Source organism: Dasypus novemcinctus, chromosome 18, assembly GCF_030445035.2.
Source record: "Dasypus novemcinctus isolate mDasNov1 chromosome 18, mDasNov1.1.hap2, whole genome shotgun sequence".
Lineage (NCBI taxonomy): Eukaryota > Metazoa > Chordata > Mammalia > Cingulata > Dasypodidae > Dasypus > Dasypus novemcinctus.
Window position 1 is genome coordinate 71867208 of NC_080690.1, and position 26074 is coordinate 71893281.

The following is a 26074-nucleotide window of genomic DNA, read 5'->3' on the forward strand; positions in this document are numbered from 1 at the left end:
TCAGAGAAAATAAAGTAATAAATTGGGAAGCGGATGTGGCTCAGGTAGTTGGGTGTCTGCTTCCCACATGGGAGGTCCTGAGTTCAGTTCCCAGTGCCTCCTAAAGAAGACAAGCAGACAACAAGCAGACAGATGAGGGAACCATGTGGGCTTGGGGGGAGGGAATAAAATTTAAAAAGAAAAAAAAAAGACAAATTGAGTTTTTTCAATTCAAGCTCAGACCCCCTGAAATCTTTCCATGGACCCCTTGGGGTCTGTGGACCCTGGTTAAGAACCCGTGGTAAAGAGTTTATTAAGAAACAAGGGCCTCCATCCTAGGTGGTTCCAGAAGAAGATCCAGGGCTGAGGTAGTGGATCCTGCTCTGGGTTCTGACTGGAGATGGAGTTCGACTACGAGGGTCTTAGATGGTTGCTTGGCAAATACAAGCCCAGGGATATAACTGTGGAAGAGTTAAAGAATGTAAATGTGTTTTTCCTGCATTTCAGATATTCTATGGACACCTATGGTAATACATATATAACACACTAATTCATTTGTGGATTTTGGATTCTCACTCTTTTGCTCCCTCAATTTGCTTCTTTTAGTCAACTGCAAATATGGGAACCTCAGTTGGAAAACATGTGGATGCTCAAGGCAGAATATACTGGCCCTATCTCCAAAACTGGAGCCATTGTAAATCTGTCATAGTTGGATTAATTGAGGAAATGATTGCCAAGTTTCAAGAGAAACTTCCCCTGTATTCTCTGTCACCATCTGTTGAGGCACAACAGGTAGACTTGCTGGTTTATTTTGCAAAAATCACCGACGGTATCTCAGACATAAATTCAAAGAACTGGGCAAACCATGAGAATAAAACAGTCAATAAAATTACTGTGGTTGGAGGTAGAGAATTAGATATTGCCTGCACATTAGCAGTTTCAGCAAAGGGCTTTGCAGACAGGCTGGTTCTCCTGGACCTCTCAGAAGGAACTAAGGGAGGGATGATGGGTCTTGAAGTCTTCAACCTGCCTAACGTGGAGATCAGCAAAGATCTGGTTGTTCAGTTTGGAAGATGTTTGCTCTGACTGCCCTTGTATTTGAGTCCTATAATTTTAACATTGAAAAGCACCTTGAATATCATCTAGTCCAAGTCTGTAGTATTTACATATTGGGAAACCAAGGTTCACATTAATTAAATGACTTGCCCAAGGTCATAGAGCGATTATAATTGATTATATGAGCAAGGGTCAAATGAACAAATAATATTTGGATTGATCAAGAGGACCTACTTTTTCCTCTCTCAGTATGAATTTGTTTTCTCTGATTGTTTCCTTTCTCATAGTATATTGGTTAAGAATACATTTCCCCAGTTCGGGAAATGGGGATTTGCATGCTAGTTTTACCACTGAATAGTTCTGTGACATTTGTCAGGTTATATAATTTCAGTTTTCTCATCTATAAAGGGGGGATAATGTTCATCTGTATATAGCAAAGTGCTAAACCAAGATTTGAAAGAATAATTCACATTGCCATCACTAAAAAATATTGTTAATAATAGGTTTTAAAAAATAAGAAAAAGGTTTATCATTAATAAATAAAAGTTTAAATGTTCTTTAAAAGTTAAAAACAAACAAACAAGGGAAGAGTACAAAGTCCTAGACATGAACTGCAGGCATGCTACAGGATGAATTGCTGTCAGCCTATATCTTTTGATTGGGGAGTTCGATTCGTTCACATTTGATGCTATTACTGTGGATACATTATTTACTTCCACCATTTCATTCTTTGATTTTCATATGTCATACCTTATTTTTGTGTGTCTTCTGGTCCCCCTTTCTGCTATTGCCATTGCAATTCTTTCCCTTTCCCCCCTCTCTTCTGGGTGGTGTCTAGCCTTCCCTTGATGACCTAAAACTAGAACATTTTTTTCCAGGCCCTTTCTGCCTGTCCTTTAGCTATTTTTCTGGGAGAGGATAGGGTCTTATATCTTTCTAGTCCCAAGATGTATCACATCTTCTGCACCATTTTTTTTTCTCCTATCAGTTCCTCACCACCAAACTGCCCTCTCAAAGATTACATTAATTTAGATAACCTCCAGGAGTGCCTGGGTTACAACACTCTCATCAACTGGGCACTTTCAATTGCTTGAATCAATGCCATTTTAATAGGTATTGGTTATTTATTTATTTGGCTTTGATAAGCAATGAGGATGAGTATCTTTTCATATGATGTTGGAACTCTGAATCCCTGCCTTCGCAAGCAGCCTATTCTTCCTCTTCATCCATTTCTCTAGTGGTTGTTTATCTTTTCCTTATTGAATTGTGGGAGCTCTTTGTATATTAAGGATATGAAAAGGAGTATTTGTAGCTTAATGGTTAAGAGTACGGACCCTGTATCCTGAGGCTAGATTACCTAGGTTAGAATTATGGCTCCGGCACTTACCAGCTTTGTGTGTGAACTTGAGCAAGTCTTTTACCTGCCTCTAATTCCCCATCAGTGAACAGGGATAATAATATTTCACAGGGCTGAAATGAGGATGAAGTAAGTTAATGATGTGTAAACATAAGTAGAATCCATTGTAAAAAAAATCTGCTTAATTTTTACATTTTACAGATATTGATTTAAATTCTATGAGTTTCTTTCTCTGTCCCCCAAGATGTTTCCTGAGTTCCAGATCTGTATACCCAACTTCCCTGAAATACACATTGAGATGGACCACAAAGGAAGAGAAAGGAATAATTATTACTATCACCGTTAATGCATGCATTCATTTACTCCCTTTATTTAACCAATAGCAGGGGCTCTGTTCTAGGATGTGGGGTTGCGTGGGAAACAACTGTCTCCTACCTTCATAGAGGTCTGCTGAGGGAGAGTGATAGGAAAAAACGTTAGTCAAAGAATTATTTACAGATCCAGTGAAGGAGAAGTACGTTGTAACATGGGAGTAGTTAATGGACTACCTGACCAAGAATTTGGGGTAGGGTGGTGTTCAGGGAAGGAAATGTGGAGGAAGTGACACTGCAGTTGAAAACTAAAAGGTGATGAGTGTGTCTGGGAAATGATGGGGGCAGAGTGTCCAGGCAGAGTGAACAGCCTGAGCCAAATGAAGTCCCCAAGGTGGGAAAGCCCTTGGTAGTGGGAGGGGACCTGTGAAGTCCAGAGTGGCTGGAGATAAGTGAGTAGTGGGGACAGGCTGGTGAATGTCGGCTGAACACATGAATGATTTCTCACCATCTGTGACATTCTTTTGACACCTTCATGGATGTGCTTTGGCACAGATGGTGTGCATCCTGATTGGATTTGGGTTGGGATGTGGGATGGGGATGGAGATAAGGGAATGGGGTTAAGAATGGAGAGGGAGCGAGGGTTTTGGGAATAGGGATTGGGGAAGGGTTGGAAGGAAAATGAGTAGGTTCAGGGTTAGGATGAGGCTGCGGATGTGGGATGAGTTTGGCATTGCAGTTAGGGACGGGAATGGGGATGTGTTTGGAGTTAGAGATGGGAGTGGGATTGTGTTTGTGGTTTAGAATGGGGAGGATATTGTGAGTGGGATAGGGTTCTGGAGATGAAGGCAAGATTGAGGGTGGGATCAGAGTAGAGATGGGGATGAAATTCTGGTTAGAATTTGGGTGAAGGTGAGGAGATGGTTGAGGAGGGAGGGCGATAAATGGGGTAAAGGCAGGAATTGGACGGGGATGGAGACTAGGCCTTAAGAGGGAGATGCAGGCAGGTCGAGGTCCCCAGAACTCTCTTCTTTTCCAGTCTCTTCCTGGGAGGAGGACCGCAAGTTCATCCTGCGGGGCTGGTCTCTGGCCTTCAGCAGCGTCTCGGCCCTGATGATGCTCAGTGTGGGGGATGGGCGCCTGGCCTACCTGCAGGGCGTCTACACTGGCTACCTGGGCTACTGGACTGACTGCAGGAGGAGCCAGTGCGCTGACCTGGGCCAAGTCACTGGTCAGTAGGAGTCTGGAAGGGCCGTGGGGCTTTCCAGAGAGATCTCTGGAGATCATTGGGGGTGGTCTCTAGGAGGGACTCTGGATGTCCTTTGGGGGCATCTTTAGAATTTCCTGGAGGGTCTCTGGGGATTCTCTGCAAGTCTGGTGATGGAGTCTCCTGGAATTATATGCAGATTCTGAGGGAACTGGGACTGCACATGGGAAGGGGAGCATTACATGTTACCCAAAACCAATCTGCCTAGGGATCAGACGATTGAAGACACCATCATTCTCTTTCTCTTTAAAATAGTCCTACCAGTGAATAACCGTGGGATGGGAGAATAAGTTTAGCTCTGATGGGATCAGATTTACTTCCCCTGTATCTTTGTCTGCCAGGGCTGCTATGACAAATACCACGCAGTGGGTTGGCTTAACCAAGAGGTAATGATTGACTCACAGTTTTGGAGGCTAGAGGTCCAACATCAAGATTTTGGCAAAGGCTGATTTTCTTCCAGAGTCTGCAGCATTCGTCTGTCCTCCATCACAAGGCCATCTTTCTCTCCTTGTGTCTTCTCCTCTGGGGTCTGCTGACTTCTGGCTTCTGCTAACTGACTGTGTCCACATTTTCTCTGCTATATAAGGACTCCAGTCACATGGATTAATGTGGCTTTTGTGGGGAACACGATTCAATCGACCACATCTGAGATTACTTGATCTTTCCTGAACCATTTGCTGAAACCAGGAGGATGTCCTGCGTGATTGGCTAGGTTGGGATCACACGCTTTTCTTAAGAGTTCATTCAGGAGTCATTTCTGCTGAAAGCACATGGGCAGAGAGTGGGAGGAGAGGTCCTCTGAACAAAATCAAGGTGCTTTTGCCAAAAGAATGGAAAGATTCTGTCTCGGAAAAAACCCACGTTACAATATTTTATTTAATCCCAGGAATGGAACAAATAGCATTGCTTCAAAAGGGATTGATGAAATTGTACAGCTTTGATACACAATCATTGTATAAATCAGGATTCTCAGAAGAAGCAACTGCAGCCAACTCAAGCTGGCATAAGCAGAAAATAAATCTAAAAAAGATTGTTGGGGAGCTTGCAGAATCTCTGCAGGAACAGAGAACTGGGCTTGGAGCTGAGTAACCAGATGCTGCCCACAAGCTCCCTGGAGAATTGGCTGACTTGACACACACCCTGCAACTTTCCATGTGGACCCCAGTCTCTGGCCTCTCTGCAGAATCTCTCTGCTGCCCACTAGAATGGATACCATGCCTATTTCTGGCTGCCCATTCCAAGTCTAGCGTGGCTATGTCCTATTGGAGGAGTCTGATCACATGCTTAGGACCTAGCTGTAAGAAAGGCTGGGAAAGCAGTGATTTGAGTTCCTTGTTGGGAGGTCCTGGGCTGCAACGACAAATACCACACAATGGGTTGACTTAAACAACAAGCATATTTTAGCTCATGGTTTTGGAAGCTAGAAGTCCAAAATGAAGGTGTTGCCACGGCTGTGTTTTCCTCCTGACATCTCCTGACGTCTGAGCATTGTGGGCTGGCTTGCCACAGTCCTTTGGGCTCCTTGGCTTGCTTCTTGTCACATGGCGATGTCCCTGGTCTGCTCCTATGTCTTTCTCTGGCTCCTGGCTTCTCTTTAGCGACACTAGTCACAGTAACCAAAAGGTGGAAGCAAACATCAGCAGGTGAATGGAGAAACCAGGTGTGGCACCTACAAACAATGGAGTATATTCAGCCATAAAAAAGAATGAAGTTCTGATATATGTGATAAATGGATGACCTTGAAGACATCTTGGTGAGTGAAATAAGCCAGAAAGCCAGACTCAAAAGGATAAATATTGTATAATCTTACTGATGTGGGATAATTAGAATAAGCAAATTCATAGAATACAGGTTACTAGGGGCCAGGGTGGGGGTAGGGAATGGGAAGTTAGTGCTTAGTGGGGACAGAGCTTCTGTTTGAGGTGATAGAAGTATTTTGGTGATGGGTGATTGTGATGGTGGCACAAAATCATGAGTGTAATTAATACCATTGAATTATATATTTGAATGTTAAAAGGGGACATTTTAGGCTGTATATATGCTACTAGAATAAAAATCTTAAAAACCCCATAGGACTACAACATAAACAGTGAACCCTGATATAAACCGTAGACTATAGCAAATAGTACAATTATAATAATGCTCTTTCATCAGTTATAACAAATTTTGCAAATTAACACATTTGCAAAGTGTTAATAATAGGGAAAAAACTGTGTGTGTGTGTGGGAGCTGTATGGGAACGCTGTATTTTCTGTAAACCTAACAACTTCTGTAATAAAAAATTATATATATATATATAAATAACATGTCTCTCCAGATTAGAGGTTGAAGGTGGTGGGAGTGGGGGGGCGGGGAGGAGGAAGAATGTTTTAGAAATAAAAATATTTTTAAAGTAAAATTAAAAAAAATATCTTTCATTGGGGTACATAATTCAGTCTGCTACTGGAGATGTGGATGGATAAGCTGGGAAATTCCCCCAACAGAACTAGTATTCACAGGTACTGGGTGATGAAAAAGAATGGTGAATGTTGATTACATTTCTTGTTTGTTCTAAAACTTTAACTTTGTGTAGTTTCAAATTTGTATTGAATTTGAAATTTAAATTGCCTTTATTTCATTTGAATCGTGTAGTGGGTTGAACCGTGTCTCTCAAAATTCCTATCTACCTGGGACCTCAGAATGTGTCCTCAGTTTGGAAAAAGGGTCTTTACAAATGTGATTCATGAAGATGAGGTCACACTGGATTCGGGTGGTCCCTAAGTCCATCGACTGCTGTTCTGATAAGAAGAGAAAACAGACCAGACAGCTGCCCTGGGAGGAGCCGGGAGATGACAGAGGCAGAGTGTGGGGCTGTAAGCGAGGAAGGCCCAGCTGACCGCAGAGGCACGAGGCAGCGGACAGGGAGCCGCCCTCCCACCTTGATTTCAGACATCTCGCCTCCAGACCACTGAGATCAAACTTCTACTGTGGAAGCCCCCCAGTCCGTGGCACTTTGTTATGGCAGCTCTAGGAGACTGATACGGATGGCAATATATTTACGTGGTTCAGTCAGATGGTACGGCAGCCATCTGATTTGCATTCTTCACCCCACTCAGTTCCCTTCCCCGGGGACAACCCAGGTTACAAAGTCCCTGTTAAGTTCCTTTTTCTTCTTTTTTTAATTTAAAATTATCTTTTTAAAAAATTAATAGATCACAAAACATTACATTAAAAAACATAAGAGGTTCCCATATACCCCGCTTTCCACCCCCCATCATTTTTTTAATTGTATTTTTTTTGAAGATACATAGATCACAAAAAATGTTACATTAAGAAATATAATGAGGCTCCCATATACCCCTCACTCCCCCCTTAAGTTCCTTTTATTCTTCTAGTCCAGGGGTTCTTAGCCAGACTGCAGGGGGTCCATGGGCTTGAATCGAAGCCCATGAATAAGCATCAACTTATTATCTTTATTTTCTCTGACCTCCTGTGTTGAGTGTCATAAAACTCTCTGCTGCTACATTCTGAGAAGGGGTCGGTGGTTTTCATTTGACTGGCAAAGGGGTCTGTGGAATGAAAAAAGGTTAAGAACCCTTGTTCTAGTCACAGTCTCTCCACACATATGGCTATATAAACATACATGTATGCGCATATATGTATTTTTGAAAACACAAATGGTTGTATTATAGTTTTCTTTTAAAAGATAGATCACTATTTATTGAACACTAAGAATTTACAAAGTTCTTTGGTTGGCATAAAGAAATAACATGTAGATTATGAAGGGTTCTATTTTTTTGAAGTACCGAAATTTAGGATTTTTACATAGTCTAATTTCCTTTGCATCCATGGCTCTATTGATGGTTTCTCAGCATTGAAATCTTCTCCTTTCAGAATTTTGGTGAACATCTAATTCTATTTTCATATAGTTATTTTTGGGGTGCGATTGTATGACTGTTTAATTCTTTAATCCATCAGAGGTAAATCTTGATGGGTGGAAGGCAGGAAGCTTTGAACCCTCTCTTCTCTGCCTATCTAAGGAAGGGAACTGAGGCAGTCAGGAATCTTTGGATCCCAAGTGACAGAAACTCTAACTTGGGCTAGTTGAGTGTAAAATGGAATTTAAGGGCCCACCTAAGTGAAAAGGGTGGAGGTAGGACTGCTTTCAGGCATGGCTGGACTCTGGGGTTCAGGTGATAGCATTAGTCGTCTCTGATTCCTTGGGCTGGCTTCATTCTCCAGGCTCCAAGTAGTGGCAAGTCAGGGACCAGTTAGGAAAACAAGTCATTCTAGGTGTTTCAGAGGGAGGTGAACATAGGGAATTGGTTTCATGGGCAACAGGAGAGCTGAGGCAAACCAGGAATGAGCAGCCCCAGGAAGCTGCTTTTCTCCTGGACTGGAGGAACAGAGGGAGGAGGTGATTTTACCAGAGTCCAGAAGCTGGGGCCCTCTGGAAGGCATGGAGAGCTCCATGATGGCAGTTGCTGAGATGGCTTCTTCCCTCCTCCCAGCTCCTGTCTTCTGCCAGTGCCTCCCATTAGCCAATCATACTGGTAAGCCAGCGAGCAAAGGAGGCCGAGCAGTGGAGCTGAGAGCAGGCAGAGGGCTGACAGGCAGAGCTGCCAAGAACTTGGGCCTCAAGTCTGGCAGGAAAATGGGGGCAAAGGTGGTCCCCGCAGAAGCCCAGTGTGGCTTGGGGCACACAGGCACCCCTGAAACGGTTATGGAGGCCAGAGAATGCCGTGCATTGGCGGGTTTATGACCGCGGAGGAGAGTGGGGGTGGGCTGGAGGGCGAAATGCATGGTGAGGAGGTGATCTGCAAACTTGGACCAAACCAGGCAGGGACCTGAGCGTCAGCTCAACTCTGTCCCTCCTCTTGTCTGCTTTTCCCAGTCCCCCTTGAGGCTGAGGCCAAGGCGCAGGCAGCTCCAAGCTTACTCTCCTCTCGGCTAGAGGAGAGATCTTCCCTGACAACTCCAGTTAGGAAAAATTCCCAGGGCAGAGCCTGATGGATCAGCTTGGGCCAGGTGCCCATCCTTGGGCCACCCATAGTGGACGGGGGCCTGGATGCACTGTGGTGGGCTCAGCCAGAGTCACATGACTGAGGGCAGAGGATGGCATGAGCAGCTCTCAGGCAGGACCCTGTGACTGGGTGTTTCCCAAGAGAGGCGGCTGCAAACTCTCGGATCCTGGTCTGGATTTTCAGCACAGCCCCTTTCCCCTGCCCGTTTCTTGGTTCTCCCAGAACGAGCTGAGCAGACTGGTGTTCCCTGAGAGCCTTTCTGCCTGTGGCTGAGCTTTCCTGGAAGTTCTCCCTTTCTGGCTGGGTGCTGGGCGTGTGCTCTTGGCCCAAAGCAAAGCAGATGGGGTCTTTGCTCATTTAGCTAAAACAGTCTTGCAGCATTGAAAAGCGGGCAAAGTAGACAAAGGGGTAAAAGGAGGAGCTACACTTTAGGGAAGGGGTGCTGAAAGTCTCCTCAGGTAGGAAATGTAAAGTGGATAAATCTCCATTTTCAACCAGGTGTGTTCCCAGGGAGCTGGGCTTTTGGGCACGTTGGTTTTAGGTGCTTTTATTAGTATGTTTTTCTTGTGCGTGCCCTCTGGGGTTGACAGGATGTGGGGGGGGGCCTCATGTGTGAGGGAGAATGACGTTGAGACTTGAGCAGGAGCAGGGAGACACTGGGGGTGACTGGGTGCCTGAGGGTTCTAATGGAGGGCTGGCAGTGATCTCGAGGGTGTTCATGGGAGTTGCTGTGGGGCATCGTTTGGGAGGATGAATAGGGTGACTTTGGGGGTATCTGTGGGGTGACTTTGGAAATGACAGGGTTCTGTGAGGTGACCTTGGGGTGGGGGTGCAGTGGATTATGAGGGCACCTGTGGGATGGTGTTGGGGCAAATGGGACAACTGGGAGTGTGTGAGTGGGGATGACCTTGAGTTGACTTTAGGGTGGCTTTCTGGGGTGACTTTGTGGAAGAGCTGTTTGGGGGTTTCTAGGAGAGGCGTGATTGGGGCAATGTTGAAGATGCTTGTAGGCAGACTTCCGCTCATCTGGTTTTGGGGGTGAGCGCTTGCTGGGCAGGGGGAGGAGCTGGGGGTGACTCTGGCCTCGTGCCTGCAGACCCCCTCCTCGCCTCCCGCAGTGCTCCTGCACCTGGGCACCGGCTGCCTGGTCCTGGCGCTGGGCCTGGGCCTGGTAATGCTCTCCACCATGGGCGTCTCCTTCAGCCCGGCCTTCCGCCGCCTCACCAAGCTCGACCTGGTCTTCAGCTTCCTGGGCATCAGCGTCGGTACGCGCGGCGCGGCGCGGGGAGGGCCCTCGGCTGGGCCCCTGCCTCTCGTCCCCTCTGTGCGCCCCTCGGTGCCGCCTTCGCCAGCTCGCTCCTTCTCAGTCCGGGTGTGCGCGGGAGGGGTGTGGCGGGCCTCCTTGTTTCCCACCATCGCCTCCCACCCCATCCGGGCATCCTTCTGTCTGTCCCGGGGCGTGTGTCTCTCCCTGCTTGTCGCGGAGGGTGGGGGAGGATGCCTCCGTCTCTCCTTCTCGCTGGGGCCCCGGTGTGGCTCTCCAGCCGCGTGTCCGTCTCTGGCCCCACGCCAGCGCAGGGCTCCTGATTCTCCTCAGCCTGACGCTCTTCTTGATCACCTGCAATACGCTGCGCCCGAGGCCGCAGGTCTCCTACCAGATGACCTTCTACCTGTGCGGCGCCGCCAGCGCCTTGATGCTGTGGGCCGGTGAGGGCGAGGCCTCGGCCGGCCGGGCGGGCCGGGGAGGCCAAGATTGATGCTGTGGGCCGGTGAGGGCGAGGCCTCGGCCGGGCCAGGCGGGCCGGGGAGGCCAAGAGGTGGGTCCAGGGCGGGCCCCCGCTCACGGCCCGCTCCCCGCAGGCGTCCTGTCCTTCCTCAACCACAAGGGCATGTGGAGCTCGGGGCTGCCCTGCGCCAAGCGGCGGCTCAGCTACCGCCGCTGGGCCTTGCAGCAGGAGAGGCGCGCGTCCAAAGGCAGTGAATCCCGCGTGACTCTGCCCGCTCCCTAAGCCTCCCCGACCCCGCCGGAGCGTCTCAGCGTCTCTGCGCTCCGACAGGTACCGGCTGCCAGCGCTGCGTGGCCCCGCCCTGGGGAGGGAGGCCAGGCCCCACCCCGGCAGGGCCGCCCGCGGGCTCGCCCTGGAGGCGGGCTCCTTCCCGGCCCGCGGGCCCACTGACACCTGCGGGCGGCTGCGCGGCAGGCCCCGCCCCCGGCAGGCCCCGCCCCCGGGCTCCTTCCCCGCCCGCCCGCCCACCGACACCTGCGCGGCTGGCCCCGCCCCCGGCACGCCCCGCCCCCGGGCTCCTTCCCCGCCCGCCCGCCCACCGACACCTGCGCGGCTGGCCCCGCCCCCGGCACGCCCCGCCCCCGGGCTCCTTCCCCGCCCGCCCGCCCACCGACACCTGCGCGGCTGGCCCCGCCCCCGGCAGGCCCCGCCCCCGGGCTTCTTCCCCGCCCGCCCACCAACTCTGCGCGGCTGGCCCCGCCCCCGACTGGCCCCACCCCGGCAGGGCCGCCCGCGGGCTCGCCCTGGAGGCGGGCTCCTTCCCGGCCCGCGGGCCCACTGACACCTGCGGGCGGCCGTGCGGCAGGCCCCGCCCCCGCAGGCCCCGCCCCCGGGCTCCTTCCCCGCCCGCCCGCCCCCCGACACCTGCGCGGCTGGCCCCGCCCCCGACTGGCCCCACCCCCGGCAGGCCCCACCCCCAGACTAGCCCTGGGGTCGGCCCTTTCCCGACACCTGCGGGGCTGGCCCCGCCCCCGGCCCTGCTAGGCCCCGCCCCGCCCCCGGGCCGGCCCTGGCAGGCCTCACCCCGAAGCCTAACTCCCCTCTTCCAGGTTCCAGGCCCAGGCGGGCGAACTCCTCGAGCGGGACCTCGACCTCGGCCCCGGGATGCCGCGAGCGCCGCCGACAGCGCCCAGCAGTGACGGCCCCGGCCGGCGGCTTACTGCGACCCCCCTCCCCGCTTCCCCGCCACAATAAAGCCTGGGCCCCACCGCCCTCGCAGAGCCCGACGCTCATTGGCCCCTTTCCCCCGGGGCTGCTCGGGCCCAGCGTGTGCGAACCAGGCTCCGTCCCTGCCCTGCCCGATGGGGTCGGAGGCGCTCCCTGTCTGTCCACACCTGCGCCTGCCCCTTCCTGTCCCTCCCTGCCCAACACCACGCCCAGGACACCAGGTGGGGAGGGCTGGGGACGCTCCTGCTTCAGCCAGGTGGGTGCTCGAGATTCCAGGGGCCGGCGGCTGGACAGGCCAGGGAGACCAAAGAACTGGATGCGTATTCGGTTTTACTGGGGTGGGGAGCGGGCCCTCAGGGGTTCGCCTCCATGGTTTCCTTGATCCACTCCAGGTACAAGATCATCTTGGTGAAGATGGCGGGCTTTTCGGGGCTGCCGCAGGGGATGTAGCCCCATGAAGTGATGCCTTGAAGCATGCCATCGCAGACCAGCGGGCCCCCGGAGTCACCCTGGGCGGGGAGAGTGGGCAAGGCCTGGGCTCGTGCGGCACAGCACTGGGGAGAGGGGGCTCATCCCGGACGCCACCTTGGGAGCAGGGGAGGCAGAGGAGGCAAGGCCTGCCTAGTGCCAGGAGAGGAGGGGGCGGCAGCTCACCACGCAGGTGTCCTTGCCGCCCTTGAGGTGGCCCGCACACAGCATGAAGTCTGTCACCTTCTGGGCATGGGCCCTGGCACACACGTCGTTGGGCAGCAGTTCCATATCCACGCACTGCAGTTCGTCTGGATAGGAGACTGGGCAGAGAGAAGCAGCCCCGTGGCCGCACCGCACTGGCCCCGCGCCCCCTCCTCCCTCAGCCTCCTCTCTCAGGCTCCGGAGTCCCGGGGAGTCAGATGGGGCGTACACTCCTCCGACGTGATGCTGCCCCAGCCCGAGGCCACGCAGGAGCTCCCCAGCGTGGGCTCCAGGGTGGGCAGGTCGGCGGCCTTCACGGTGTCGGTGATCTGGGCGGGCTCATGCAGGCGGAGCAGCATGAGGTCGTGGCTGAGGTCCTCCCCTGGGAGGTGGCTGTGGCCATTCACCAGGCTCAAGTTGAAAAGCGGGTGAGGGACGCTCTTGGTGACCCAGAAGAACTGCGCCGTGGCCTCGTCCTCAAACAGGTTGTGTCTGCCCAGCCAGACCTGGTAATTGCTGGGAGAGGGGAAAGGGGGAGAAAGAGGAGAGAGAAGGGGCAGGGAGGTGGGGCAGAGGGGCAGGGGGGAGGATCCCAAAAAAGAGATGAAAACACGGAGAGACTGGGCTAGACACAGTCACGGAGAAATGGGAGACCGTGAGAGAAAACAGAAGGCAGAGACAGGAAGAGAGTGAAAGGCAGAGAAGAGTGGACTCGAAATGAGAGAGCATAAAAGGAGAGTGGGAGTGGGAAAGGCAGAGAGGGAGATGAGTGAGAGATGGAGGGAGCAAAGGGACAACGGAGAAAGAAAAGGCAGACGGTGAGAAATAGACAAGGGGAAGTGGAGGGAGTGAAAGCAGTGAAATGGACGAAATGGCAAAGGGCAGAGGAGGACCAGAGCGCATGAGAAATGGAGTGGAGGCCGTGACCCCGAGAGTGAGGGGGGGGTGGGGGGGGCGGGCGCGGGGGCCTGAGACCAGGCTCAGCTGCCCCTGGGCTGTGGAGCTGCTTCCCAGCAGGCGGCGGCCTGGCCCGCAGCCCAAGGTCGGTGTCCCCTTCCCTCCCCAGCACCCTCCCTCCCCTCTCTCCTTCCCTCTGCTCCTTCCTCCTTCCCGCACCTCCCCCCACCCAACTCCAGCTCAAACCAGCCCTTCCTTGGGTCTGAGGTGGACTGACTGTATTGGAGACTGGAGCTGGGGGGAAGAGGAATGCGAGAACTCGCTTTCCCCTCTAAAAAAACTTGTAGGGGGATAATTCCCTCTATTCTGTCTGGGGTCCCCCTGAGGCCCGTCCTGGGTGGGGGGTGCAGTAGTGATGGGGGTCCTGAGTAAGGCAGAGACCCGGAGAGAGAAGGAGGGTGACACCTACATGACAGAGATGGGCAGAGACGGGGAGACAGACATGAAGACAGAGAAGAGAGAGAGAGCCCAGAACGTGCTCACACAGAGAGAGACCCACAACCAGAGCCAGATACTGAGAGACACAGAGACAGACGGTGACAGAGAAACACTGAGAGGGGCCTCGGGTGGCGATGGAGACGCTGCTCTGGGCTCCCCCAGGCCCAGCTCTGCCTCCCTCCCTGTGACCAGGACCTGTCCCCTCCTCCCAGCTCCCCTCAGCCCTGTGCTTCTCCAAGGGGAGTACCCACCTTCTCAGTCCTGTGGGAGCACAGACGCCCCCTCCCCAGGCCCCCCTACCCTACTCACTCATTTATGCAGTGGGCAGCTGTGAGCACCCACTGGGGGTGCACCAGGACACCCCCACACTGTATGCTGCTGTAATGGTACACAGCTGCCTGCCAGGGCTGGGAATGCTTCGGACACTCCCAGCCCCCCACAATCCGGGACTGGATGGGGGACGCAGTGCCTGCGGAGGGCGTGGGGATCAGGTGGGGCTGGGGTGGGGGTAGGGGCAGGGGGACAGGGCCAGGAGAGGGAGCCTGCTGTGGGGTAGGAGGGGCGTGGGGGCCCAGGACCCAGGTGGGGGTCCGGGCAGGTGGGCCAGGGGTGTGAAAAGGGCACGGGATTCTGGAGCCGTCCTGGGATTGCGGGTTCCTGATGGTCCTGGGTGCGAAGCGGCCTCCAGGGTCAGGGGAGGAGATGCCAGGACAGCGTCTAGGCAGCCACTGGGTCTGGGGGGCTGGGCTCTTTGGGGTGGTTTGGGATCTTGAACTGGGGTAGAGGCTGTGGGTTTCATGGGGAAAGGGTTTCCCGAAACCAGAGAGAAGGGCCCCAAGGGTGTAGTAGGTCAGGGGCTGGGAGAGGAAGGACTTAGGGGGTTTTAGGGGTCCCAGACTGTGGTGGGCTTTTGAAAAGGACTCAGATTTAAGGAATCAGCTCTGGAAGGTCAAGAGAGAGTATCTGGGCTGGGGAGTTTGGGGGTGATTTTGGGGGTCCCTGAATTGGGGCTGGAAGAGGTCAGCTGAACTGGAGGAGTAAGGAGAATTTGAGCAGAGGGATCCTGTGATGATTTTGGTTCCTGTGACCCTGAAATGGCATCCAAGTGGGGTCTTAGTGGGGTCACTAAGGAGCGGAGTTGGGGCCCGGGCTGGGGGTGGCCGGGAGGGGGGAGTGAATGTCACCCTGGGATAGACAGAGGGCTGGTGTCTGTCTGTCTGGGATGGGGGTCATGGTCCAAGGGTACTGGAGAGACGTGGGGTTCTGTGGGGTGATACCAGGACAGGAATGGAGAAAGGGCTGAAATGGGGGCCAAGCAGCTCGGGTTCCTAGACTACCTTACTGAGATAGTTGGGAAAGGTCAGGCAGGACAGCTGGGAAGGTCTCGGGGAAACACCAGGGCTGCGACGGAAGGGGTTGGGGTGAGAGAAGGGCTGGAGCTTGGGGAGGGACGGAAGTTCTCAGATGACAGGGTTTGTGGTTGGAAAAGTCTGGGGGTGCTGGATTGGGGTCTGGGAATTTGCAGAAACCCCTTCCCAGGGTGAGAGGCCCATCTGGGGTCACAGGACAGGCTAGATAGTGTGGCTGGGGAGAGGCAGGAGGGTCTGGTGGAATCTGGGGGTCGTGGGAGCGTGACTGGGGAGCCAGCTGTAAAGGTTTAGGGGACCAGGTTAAGCACTGATGGCTGCATGGAAGAAGTCAGTGGGATCTGGTGGGATTTGGGAGCTCGGAGCCACAGGGAGCCACAGGGTGGCAGAGCACCGCTGGGGCTGTGGGAGCTCCTTGGAAGAGCTGGGGCCCCACAAAGAGAGAGGCAGAGATGGACAGGCTCTGCCACTTGGCAAGGTTGCTGGGGGCCAAGAGTGGGCTGGGGAAGAGTAGAAAGTTCTGGGGCTTCCTGGGCGGGAGTGGGGCCTCATGGGGGAATGAGGGTGTGGAAGGTGATGAGGTGAAGGGGCTGGGGGAAAGGGAGGGAAGAGCCAGGCGCCCTGTGTCATGTGGACTGTGGGCAAGGGGAGAGCAGGTTGGGGTGCCTAGTGGAGGGGAAGGACTCATGGAGGGTGAAGAAGCCTTGAGGGTCGGGGCCCCCTCCCCCTTCCGCGTCCTCCCCCCGTCTCACCAGTCCCCCCCAGGGTCAGGGAGAGGCACAGAACCAGGAACCACATGGTGACAGAGATGTCCAGGGCTGGCAGGCGGTGAGCTAGAAGCTGAGGAGTCTCCCTGGAGTCTTTTAAAAGCCCTTATCCCCCACCCCCCCCCACGATCCCGCCCCTGCCCCGCTGGCACCCAGATGCTGAGCAGGCCCCGCCCACCCACCGCAGAGCCGTGGAAGGGAGGGAGAGCCTGCACCTGCATCCTGGATGCATTCCCAGAGGCTGAGGCCGGTGGGGGCAGGGCCTGGGGCTGCTGGGGACAGAGCCATGGAGGGCCTTAGCACCCCAAAACCCTGTGTACCCTCCAGCACAGCAGTGGGGGTCAGACTCTCCATTCCCCATGCCACTCTGAGCCAAGATGCCAGTGACACAGCTTCCTATGTCCCCTGAAATATAAACCTTGGCTTTCAGAACTAAAGCAGAACCAAAATCGAGTTCCCCAAATCTAGCTCATCTCAAGATCCCGGCTGACAATCCTAGCGTCCCAGATCCGGAAATACAAAACTCCAGGAATCATTCAGAGTGAACTCCCTAGCACTTCAAAATCCAACGCCCCCCAAACAATACGGGGGTCCCAGTGGCCCCTCACGCCTCCTTTCCCAGAGCTGGGTGCCCAAAGCAATGTCCTCCAAAGTCCCAGGGGTCCCAGGTTTCTTGCCCTCCCCAGTCAAGAACATTCTCAATGCAAAATCCAAACCTCACCCTCACCCCTTAGTAAAATATGTAGGTCTCAGGAGCCAGGTTTGTGCACCTCAAGATTCAGTGCCCTTGCGAATCACGGTTTGGGGTTTCTGAAGGGGATCAGGAACTAGAACGCTTACAGCCCCCACAGTAAGCCATGGGCGTCTGACACATCAACTTGGCTGTTTAGGAAAATCAAAGCAGCTCACATGGGCCTCTGCCATATGTCGGGAACCTGAGAAAATCTTTCCCCTTTCCTGTCTGAGGAAAGGAGAGTATTAACCATTTTGTGTAGCTACCAGGAAGCCCAGAACTAACTGCTGAAGAAAAAGAAGGAATCCTTGATAATCTAGCACGTGCTGTGTCCAGAGAGAGGGAGCATCCTTCTCCAGAGCCAGGCCCTCGCCGCATCAGTTCGTGCAGGTAACCTCATGTCATCCTCAAACAACCCCATGAAGTGAGCAATGCTATGCTCCCTGCTCTACAAATGAGGAAACTGAGGCTGAGTGAGTCTGAGCCTCCTGCTGGGTCACACAGCCAGTCATAGGCATTGGATGAACAGAGTCCTTTTTCAAACCGTTTCTCACCCAGGGACGGGGGCAGTGGGTGACAAGCAGCAGCGGCAGTGGCTCTTGGGTCCCTAGAGGTCTCTTCCCCACCTGGGCTCTAGCTCCCATTTCCCTCCGTTCCCAGAAGAAAGTCACAGAAACTTGGATCAGTGCTCTCTGTTATCTTGGCATTAAACAGGCGACCTTGAGCACAGGCTCTGGCCTCGGTCGGGACAGCCTTGACTAACGCCTGGGCATTGCACAGGGTCTTGAGAGGTGGCCCAGTTCTGTCCCAGCTCAGGGTGGGGCTGCCAGCCAGCCCAAGGGGGCTTCTGCTCGGTCAGGGACATGGGCAGAACGCCAAAAGAATCAGTTCCTTTTCATGGTTTCTCTGATCCATTCCATGTAGTGGCAGACTTTGGTATAGACGCCAGGCTTGGTGGTGGTGTCGCAAGGGACATCACCCCAGGACACAATGCCCTGCAGGACGCCCCCACAAACCAGGGGTCCCCCGGAGTCACCCTGTGGGGAGAAGGGGGGGGTCTCAGCTTGAGGGGATTGCCAGTACCCCATCCCAATCCTAATTCCCATTCACAATCTTAACTAAAACTCAATCCAACCCTATGCATTTCAAGCCGACCCCATCTAAACTCAACCTAGCTCAGCTCCATCCCACCCAAGTTAACACAAACCAGTCCTACCTAACCTTGCACAGCCAACGCAGCTCGACTCAATACAACTCACCCAACCCAATTCCAAAGCAAACCTAGGCTTGCCAACCCAACCAAACTCACCCCAAAACCCATGTCTTCCCCTCTTAAAAATCAAACCACACCCACACCAAACCTCATGTCCAACACAACCCAAGCACAGTCTCCATTCCCTCTATAACCAAACCTATCCCCATTCAACTCCCAAGTATTTCCCACCCAAAAGCAAACCGCACTCATTACTACTCCCCCCCTACCCGTGCCATCTCAACCCGACCTCATATTCCAGCCCCAACCCAAGGCAACGCAACCCTATCCCCATCTCTAACCCCAACTCCAACCTCACAGCCCCTACCCCCTTTCTAACTGCGTTTCCCTCTCCACTCTCCTCCGCGTCCAACCCCACCCCACTCCCAAACTGCCCCCATCCCTCCCTCCCCCATGGCCCCTCGTGGCTCTGACCTCGCAGGAATCCGTGCCTCCGCCCTCCACGCCTGCGCACACCATGGTGTCTGTCAGGCGCCCTGGGTACTCCTTGTTACAAGATGCTGTCGAGATAATGCTGATGTTGGCGCAGTGCAACGTGTCCGGGAGATTCACTGGGGAGGACAGTGGATTTAGAGCCGACCCGGAAGTTCTGGCCGCTGCCTCCTGCGCCCAGGATACCAGGGTTACGAGAGAGCTGACATGCAGCCCCTCTCACGCACCTTGTGGCTTGGGGTGCCCTGTGGACGCGGGCTTGTTGTCGGACACCAGGCCCCATCCGGACACCAGGCACGCCTCGCCTGGGTTGGGGCAGCGCGTCGGGAGCGCGATGGGTCTTACTTGGCGGGAGATCCGCGCGGGTTGGTGTAGCCGCACCAGCATGACGTCATGGTGGTGGTCGCGCGCCTCGTAGTTTGGATGCGGGATGACCCGCGAAATAGTCAGGAATTGCTCCGGGCCATCGCGCTTGCGCAGATTGTGCTCGCCCAGGCGCGCTCGCATGAAACTGTGCCCGCAGGCAGAGGGAGGCATAGACGGAAAGATCAAAGTGTGGGCAATCTGGGGTCTCCCCACGCTTTGGGGGTCTGGAATTCCTACTACCCTCTCTGAAGACCCTGGAAATGAAGGCCCCAGCCCCTGCCCCTCCAAGGCATGCACATACCTGCAACACAAGTCCCGGGCTCCAGCCCTTCCCTCGAATCCAGATTTCTCAGCGCCTCAGACTCTTCCCACTTCGGGGACAGGGAACCTTACCTGGCTTCTCCTTCCTCTCAGGGCCCTACGAGTTTGGACCCCGGACCCTTCCGCCCTGGGGACTGGGTCTCTAGCTTCTTCCTCCTTCAGAACCCGGGAACCTGGGCTTTTCCCGTGTCAAATCCGGCCGTCCCGACCCCAGCCCCTGCAGCCTCCCCCACGCCCCGGGGGCTGTGAACCCAGCCCGGCCGCCCCGGGGGCTGTGAGCCCAGCCCGGCCGCCCCGGGGGCTGTGAGCCCAGCCCGGCCGCCGGGGCCCTGGGCGTCCTGCTTACCGGGTTTGGCAGTGAGCTGCAGAGAGCACCCAGTAGGGGGCGATGAGGGAAGCACCGCAGTTAAAGCGTCCATGCTCGAAGAGGGCCACTTGCCACGGCTGGGAGTGGGGGGCACACTCCTCACCCCCCAGAACCTTGTCATTGTCCTGGGCTATTGGGTGAGGGGGTAGAGAGTCCCTGAGCACAGGGGCCTTTTCCAGGCGCCTACCCATTCCCGGCACCAACGCTCCCACATTCTCCACCCACAGCTGCCCCCAGTCTCGCCAGAAGTCTCTGATTTTTTAAAGCACCATCTCCTCTCCAGCTTTTACAACTGCTGCCTGTTTTCTCTGGGGCCTTCCCCCCACCTCCACCCCATTTACTAGAGGATCCTGGGAGAGAGAAGAAGAGGGAAGGGCTGGAAGGCAGGAGGCCCCTGCGACTGGGGGTGGGTGCAAGGCCATAGATACAGGTTCAGACAGCTGGTCACTTGGCACCAGCCACTCAAGGCCATTGAGCTGTCACAGCAAACAGATGTGGCCCTTCAAAGCTGTGACACGCAGTCTTGGCTCCAGAGTCTGGACATCTCAGCTGAACTCAAGGACACGGATGTAGCCTCGCAAGGCCATGAATGTAGAAATGCATACAACTGAACCTGCAAACTCAGGTGAAGATGTGGACAGGGCACTTTACGCTGGAATTCGTGCACATGTCCCTGGGTTGCAGCTTTGAGAACCAGGGCACAGAGGTTCGTGTGTACATGAATTTGGATAATTAGGACACAGGTGTGCACACACAGCCGTAGCTTCAGACATAGGAGCTCAGACCTAAATTTGCCGTCTGCAGAGTGGGACTGGGCAGCCAAGGTCACAGGTGCATCTGGACCTGCAGGGCCAGGGTACACGTGGGAGAGACTCCGGGATGCTTGCAGGCCTCCAAAGGCTTGTCACAGACACCGGTCCCGGGTACAGTGGCTAAATCCAGAGTCAGACCGGCCAGGTTCAAACAGACTCTGAGATTTTGAGCAAATTATCTGACCTCCCCTTGCCTCTGGTTCCTTATCTGTAAAATGGGCGTTGTAAGGATTAAATGGGAGAACATGTGCATGTGTCTATCAATCATCATGTGTAGATACAGATGTACAACGGACACCTGTCTGTCATGCCTGGCACATAGTAACAATAAATATCAGTTAATGTTAGATATTATTAACCAACGACACGTGGCTTTATTTATGGGCCCGTACGCATGGACGGTCAGGTTGTGGACACAAATATGGCCAAAGTAAGTCAGACACGTGCACAGACCCAGATAAAGAGAGTCAAGGTCAAAGGTGTGATTCATCTTTGTTGAAGGCCACTTTGTTGCAGACACACACCCAGAGGCCAGGCACTCAGCTGTGGGCCCCCTGGGACAGACCTCCAGACACCACCCGGACACAGGGCTGAGCGCTCAAGGTCAAAGTCACAGGCGGCCAGGTCAGGAGGTATTTATCCATCCCTGGATCAGGCCCGAGGTCAGTGACTTGGGGGTCAAGGCCACTCATCTGGTGTGGGCACGAGGGTCCAGAGCCCCCGCCCCCCCACCACTGCAGCATGCTCAAGGACACGAACAGGGATGGTTCAAGGTCACGGACTGGGACGGTGTGGCCGTGTCCCCTCAGTCACAGCCATGCACACTCAGATGCCCACAGCGGGTGCCTCTGCCCACGAGGATGGGAACTGGGCTTGGCTCTGATGAGGCCAGGGAACGCGGATGTGGTCAAAGAGGGGTTTAACAGAGGAAGGGGGAGGTTGTCGTGTGGGGAAGGGCAGAGGGAGCGGTCGGAACAGCTGGTCACCGAGGCCACACCTGGCCAGTCCCAGCCGGAGGTGGGTGGAGGCAGGGAGGAGAGAGGGCACAAGGAGAGCCCGAGGGCAGGCCGGCAGCGGGAGGGAGGGACCCCCAGGGGCGTCCACCCCACCCTCTCCAGGGCAGGAGCTTCAGGTTACAATGAATTTCTCCTTGGGTGGTGGATGACTGTGATTTTTGCATCACCCGTGGTGACCTTGACCTGACAAAGGAGGCCGGGGGGCCCACCCCATAGGGTGGGGCTAGAAGGGTGCCCCTAATTAAGCATCACGCCTGGTACCCCTGGCAATGCAAAGCCTGACCCGGGGCTGGATGCCTGCTGCAACCTCACACCAGCGTTTAATCCTCACAGCAGCCCCGCGGGGGAGGGACTGTCATTCTCTCCACTTGAGAGTCGAGGAATCCGACACAGAGGTGTCAAGCAAAAAGGGGCAGAGTCAGGACTCGAACCCAGGGTCTGGGCTCCCGACCGCTGAGCACAATGAATGCTTTTTGTCCTCTTTACCTATCCTACATTATCTGGATAATCCTCCTAGGGAGATTGCAATTGTCTTAGAGAGAGGGCACTCGAGGCCCAGAGAGGTGAAGTAAGGTTACACAGCACAGAAGGAGCTGACCCAGGACTTGAACTCAGGCCCCCTGTTCTTTGTCTGGGGCAGTGACAGTCTCCAGGCAGCTCTGGAGGGGGATGATGGTGATTCAGGGACATTGGAAGGTGGCTAAGATGGGGGGGGTGACCGAGATAAAATCAGGTGCCCCTGGCGGAGGGAGGGCTGGTAGATTCTAGAGCCCAGGTATGCTGGGGGGGGGGCACCTCACCTGCAGCCGCCAGCAGGCTGGAGAAGGTGAGCAGAAGCCACATGGCGGAGGAGGGGCCAGGGCTGAGCTGAGGTCTGGGAAGGGTGAGAGGGGCAGGGGTGAGGCTGGACCCTTCTGTTCCCACCAGCACCCCTCTAGTCCCTCCAGACACAAACTCATGCCTCCCACTGCTTCGAAAATTTCCTGTGGGCCACCCCCATCCCTCTATCCACCCCAACCTGCACAGGGAGAGACCCCCGGGGACCCTGCCAGACACTAGCCCCATCCCACCTGCCCCCGGACCAATCTTTGTCCCCAGGGTACTACCTCTTTCCTCTGGACCTGCCTCCAGCCTCCTCCCATGCCCCCCGCCCCCTGCCCACCCCTCGCAGGGCCCCAGAGGGGTCTGTCTACACCTGGGGCTGTCCCTGACCTCCCCTGCTCCCAGCCCTCTGAGGCCCCCCAGCGCACCCCGGATAAAGCTGTAGACCCTCTGCCTCACTCTGGAGGAGGGGAGTGGTGCCCCCTTCTGGTACCCCCGGCGGGGGCTCTCACAACCCAGATGCAGCGATTCCTCCATTTTCCCGCTGGCGCCACCACGTGCCATGCCTGGGCTTGGGCTGTTCCTCCTACCAGCATGCCGTTCCCTTCAGAGCCTGCTTCCTCCCGGAGGCTTTTCTGACCTCCCTCGACCCTCTGCCTGTGTGGCGATGGCTCCCGTGGGGTCTGCCTCCCCCATCGGTCTGGGAGCCCCTCGGGGACAGGGTGAAGTCCCCAGCACTGCCCAGGAGAGGTTTCAGGAAGCTTCAGGAAGTGAAGTTCTTTCTTCCTCCATCGTTCTGAATTTGTATTTGTTCTTTCGGACCCCCACCTCTCCTGAGAGGTCCCCCCACCTGACAGGCTTCTCCGCTGGCCCCCACTGTTGGGAAGCACCCCGGCATCCCCAGCGCCGGGAGCTGGCACCCAGGAAGCCTCAGGGAGGTTGTGGTGAGCCGATCCGGCCTCGGCCTCGTGCTTGGTTCCGGTACAAACGCTTCAGGGCGGTCGTCCTGGCTGGCTCCCCGCCCCCAGCCCCCTCCCTGACCCCAGCTTCCTTTGCGGCTCCTTCTCCAGCCTCCTTGACATTGTCCTGGCTCAGGGTCAACGTGGAGCCTCAGCAAAGGACACGTGAACTTAACTCCGATGCCCTTGACACTCGCCTCCCCCAGGGCAGCCCATGACCCCCCAAGATCAGGATGTCCTGTGTCCCCCCCCAACACCCCCCACCAGGGTGAGCTTGATCAGACCAGGGAAGGGCCCACCACCCTATGTCCCCCCACCCCCGCCCCCGCCACTCCTCTCTCAAAAGATCTCACCCCCTCCAGGTCCTCCAGCAGCATCGGAGGCAGCTTGGACGCTGGGAGAAGGGGAGCAGGCACCCTAGTGCCTGAATTTATAAGCTTCCAGCCCTGCCTGGCTCTGGGGGGTGGGGCGGGGGGTGGCCGAGAGCCTGGTTTACAGGCGGGGACGCCTTGGTGGCTGGTGGGGCGGGGGACCAGGTCTAATGAGCATTTATGAGGCTGAAGCTTTTGTCTGAGTCTACAAGGAGGAATTACCCGCCAGGGGCAGTTCCGTCAGGGGGAGGGGACAGGAGGGCAAGAGCAGAGAACTGGGGATCAAAACACAAGGTCTGGAGTCTAGGGGCTGCCATCTGGATTTGGGGTCTGTGAGTGTGAAAACTGGATTCTAGAGTCAGGCTTCTTGTGCCTGCAGCAGGAGCCTGGCTCTTGGGTTCTGGATCCAGGGTTGTCAAGAGTTCGATGTTCATGACCTGAAGACTGGAGTGTGAATTTAGAAGTCTGTGTTCCGGGGTCATGAATCTGCTTCCTAGTGTCTAGACTTTGAGTCTAGGACTTTGATTATTTTTGAATTCTGTATCATGGGCCCTTGAATCGAGAGTCCGGACTAGGAGTCTTGAGTCTGGTGTTTGGAATCTGGGACTTGAGATTTGAAATCTGCACACTTCCGTGCCTGGGGCCTGGAGTACGAATGAGAGATTCTGGATTTTGAGTTTTGAGGTCTGGATTCTAGAATCCGGGTCTCAGTCCCGAGGTTTCACAGGTAGATTGTGGAGCATGAACTCTGGAGCTTCAAATCTGCATTGTGCCTTGAGGATACTCGACTAGGAGACTCGGGCATGGCTTCCATGATTCCGGCACTGAGAAGCTTGATTCTAGGGCATGAAGTTAGAGACTGGGAGCCTGATCCTGCTGTCTTGAGTTTGGGATCTGAATTCCGCATTCCAGAGGCTGGAGATCCTCGCTAAGATGATCTAAGTCTTTGGGAATGTGTGTCTCAGAACCACAGAGGGCCCTGAGCAATTGTCTGGAGTCCACCCTGGCTTGGTGAATGAGTGAGGAGGCCCAGTGAGTGGCACGGGCTGACCTCAGGTCAGGGTGAAGGCCAGGGCCTGTTAGAAGTGTGGGCCCTCCCTGTGCCTGGAAAGCTGTTGTCGCCTCTAGGGCAGGGGCTGTTCAGGATATTGGTGGCCAATGCCTCGGGGACTCTGGTTCTCAATTTCCCCACTTCTGAAAGCCCCCAGATGTCATCCGGGCATTCCAGAAGCACAGTTATTCTAGAACTGTGGACTCTCAGTCATTTTAGAACTCTAGGGGCCTCCACTTTTCTAGAATACCAGACCTTCAGATTCTGGAATTCCGGGCCCTGTGACATTCTAGAAGGGGAGGTCCTCTGGTGTCTGAGGACCCGACTTTCAAACCACCAAGAGCCGCAGCTCTTCAGCCATTCTAGAACCGTGCGTGGCTCTTCAGGCCTTCTGGCGCCCCCTAGACCTCCACACCTTCTGGACGCCCAGGCAGGAAGATACTGTAGAGCTCCTTTGGCCCTCGACTCCCCACAAATTCTTGCCCAACGTCTTTGCACATCCCGCCTCTGCCCACTTCCTGACCACAGCTTCGGTGGACCAGCCTGATTACGGGGTGTTGACCACAGGCCACGCCCCTCCTAAGTGCCCTTCTCTTTGCATCACCTCCTCTAGCTTCCTGACGTCTAGCCTCCTGAGGTGGTTATTAGCGCTTCCTCCTTCACATGGGGGACACTGAGGCCCAGAGAGGGAGCATGGCAGGGGAGGGGGACAGGAGCCGGGCCGTTTGCTCCCACCCTGGAGCCAGGTCCGCCTGGTGGCTGGGGGTGGTGAGCTGAGGGAGGGGAGTCCCGCGGCACGAGGCTCCCTCGGCACCCACCGGCCTGTGCCAAGTGCTTCCGGGCATGCGCTCTTCCCACTCACCTCTGAGGCGCGCGCCCTTCGCGCCCCAGGACCCAGATGGGGTTCCCGAGGCAGCCAGCTGCACCCCCACCACGCAGGGGCCTCAGAGCGCCCCCGCCCGGCTCCAGCGCCCGGCTCCCTGAGGGACCCCTCCGTGGGCGCCCCCACGACCACCGCAGCCTTTTGCCCACCCCTCCTCCTCCTGGCACCCCCTTCCCAGCGGGGCTCCACGCTGCCCCGGCCACCCACACTCCCCTGGGAGAGGCTCTCACCAAACCCGGCCTTTCTCTCCTGGACCCCCGAGGGTCAACCCGGCCGGGCATCCTCCTGCCGCCGCCGGCCCAGGCCGCCTCCCCGGGGGTCCCCTGGCCCGTCCCAGAGCGCGGCCCGTCGATTCCTCTCCTTCCCCCAGCCCCCACCGCCGACCGCTCACGTGACCAGACCGGGGCGCCATCCCTCCTGCCCCTGCCCCTCTGCCCTGCGCTCCCTCCGCCACCCCAAGGCTCTGCGCCTGACCCAGGTTTCCTCCTCGGTTGCCTTCACCATTGCTCCGGCCTCTGCCCAAGGCCGGGCCTCTCCCCT

General features: G+C 55.5%; 3 protein-coding genes and 1 pseudogene across 4 annotated transcripts; 2 read left to right on the forward strand and 2 right to left on the reverse strand.

Moving 5' to 3' along the window:
* Positions 1-302: 302 nt before the first annotated feature.
* Positions 303-1065, forward strand: LOC139436920 (ubiquitin-conjugating enzyme E2 variant 3 pseudogene; annotated as a pseudogene).
* Positions 1066-9964: 8899 nt separating this feature from the next.
* Positions 9965-11980, forward strand: LOC101433091 (outer dense fiber protein 4-like). Its single transcript, XM_071209007.1, has 5 exons — positions 9965-9979; positions 10070-10238; positions 10552-10680; positions 10834-11030; positions 11810-11980. Exons 1-4 carry the CDS (start codon positions 9965-9967, stop codon positions 10980-10982), a joined length of 462 nt encoding a protein of 153 aa, XP_071065108.1. The 3' UTR covers positions 10983-11030; positions 11810-11980.
* Positions 11981-12240: 260 nt separating this feature from the next.
* Positions 12241-16242, reverse strand: KLK1 (kallikrein 1). The gene is made up of 5 exons (XM_004451989.5): positions 16114-16242; positions 14304-14463; positions 12829-13115; positions 12582-12718; positions 12241-12436 (listed from the first exon to the last, which is right to left on the reverse strand). The coding sequence occupies exons 1-5, from the start codon at positions 16157-16159 to the stop codon at positions 12281-12283; spliced, it is 786 nt and encodes a 261-aa protein (XP_004452046.1). The 5' UTR covers positions 16160-16242; the 3' UTR covers positions 12241-12280.
* A 181-nt stretch (positions 16243-16423) lies between these two features.
* KLK15 (kallikrein related peptidase 15) lies at positions 16424-23657 on the reverse strand. 2 transcript variants are annotated; one of them, XM_058280704.1, is made up of 6 exons: positions 23583-23657; positions 22249-22322; positions 19600-19750; positions 18794-19077; positions 18549-18685; positions 16424-17898 (listed from the first exon to the last, which is right to left on the reverse strand). In XM_058280704.1, exons 2-6 carry the CDS (start codon positions 22289-22291, stop codon positions 17746-17748), a joined length of 768 nt encoding a protein of 255 aa, XP_058136687.1. In that variant the 5' UTR covers positions 22292-22322; positions 23583-23657; the 3' UTR covers positions 16424-17745. The 2 variants fall into 2 exon arrangements, with proteins under 2 accessions (XP_058136687.1, XP_004452049.2); XM_004451992.4 differs by lacking the exons at positions 22249-22322; positions 23583-23657 and having other exon boundaries at positions 19600-20195.
* Positions 23658-26074: the final 2417 nt, after the last annotated feature.

Coding starts and splice junctions, on each gene's coding strand:
- LOC101433091 (XM_071209007.1), top strand. Junction 10,239..10,551: donor CTTCCTGGGCATCAGCGTCG/GTACGCGCGGCG, acceptor ACGCCAGCGCAG/GGCTCCTGATTCTCCTCAGC. Junction 10,681..10,833: donor CGCCTTGATGCTGTGGGCCG/GTGAGGGCGAGG, acceptor CGCTCCCCGCAG/GCGTCCTGTCCTTCCTCAAC.
- KLK1 (XM_004451989.5), bottom strand. CDS start 16,159: ATGTGGTTCCTGGTTCTGTGCCTCTCCCTGACCCTGGGGGGGACTG. Junction 12,719..12,828: donor CAGCATCACGTCGGAGGAGT/GTACGCCCCATC, acceptor CTCTCTGCCCAG/TCTCCTATCCAGACGAACTG. Junction 12,437..12,581: donor GCGGCAAGGACACCTGCGTG/GTGAGCTGCCGC, acceptor CTCCCCGCCCAG/GGTGACTCCGGGGGCCCGCT.
- KLK15 (XM_004451992.4), bottom strand. CDS start 19,811: ATGGGTAGGCGCCTGGAAAAGGCCCCTGTGCTCAGGGACTCTCTACCC. Junction 18,686..18,793: donor AGGGCACCCCAAGCCACAAG/GTGCGTGAGAGG, acceptor TGTCCTCCCCAG/TGAATCTCCCGGACACGTTG. Junction 17,899..18,548: donor GAGGCACGGATTCCTGCGAG/GTCAGAGCCACG, acceptor TTCTCCCCACAG/GGTGACTCCGGGGGACCCCT.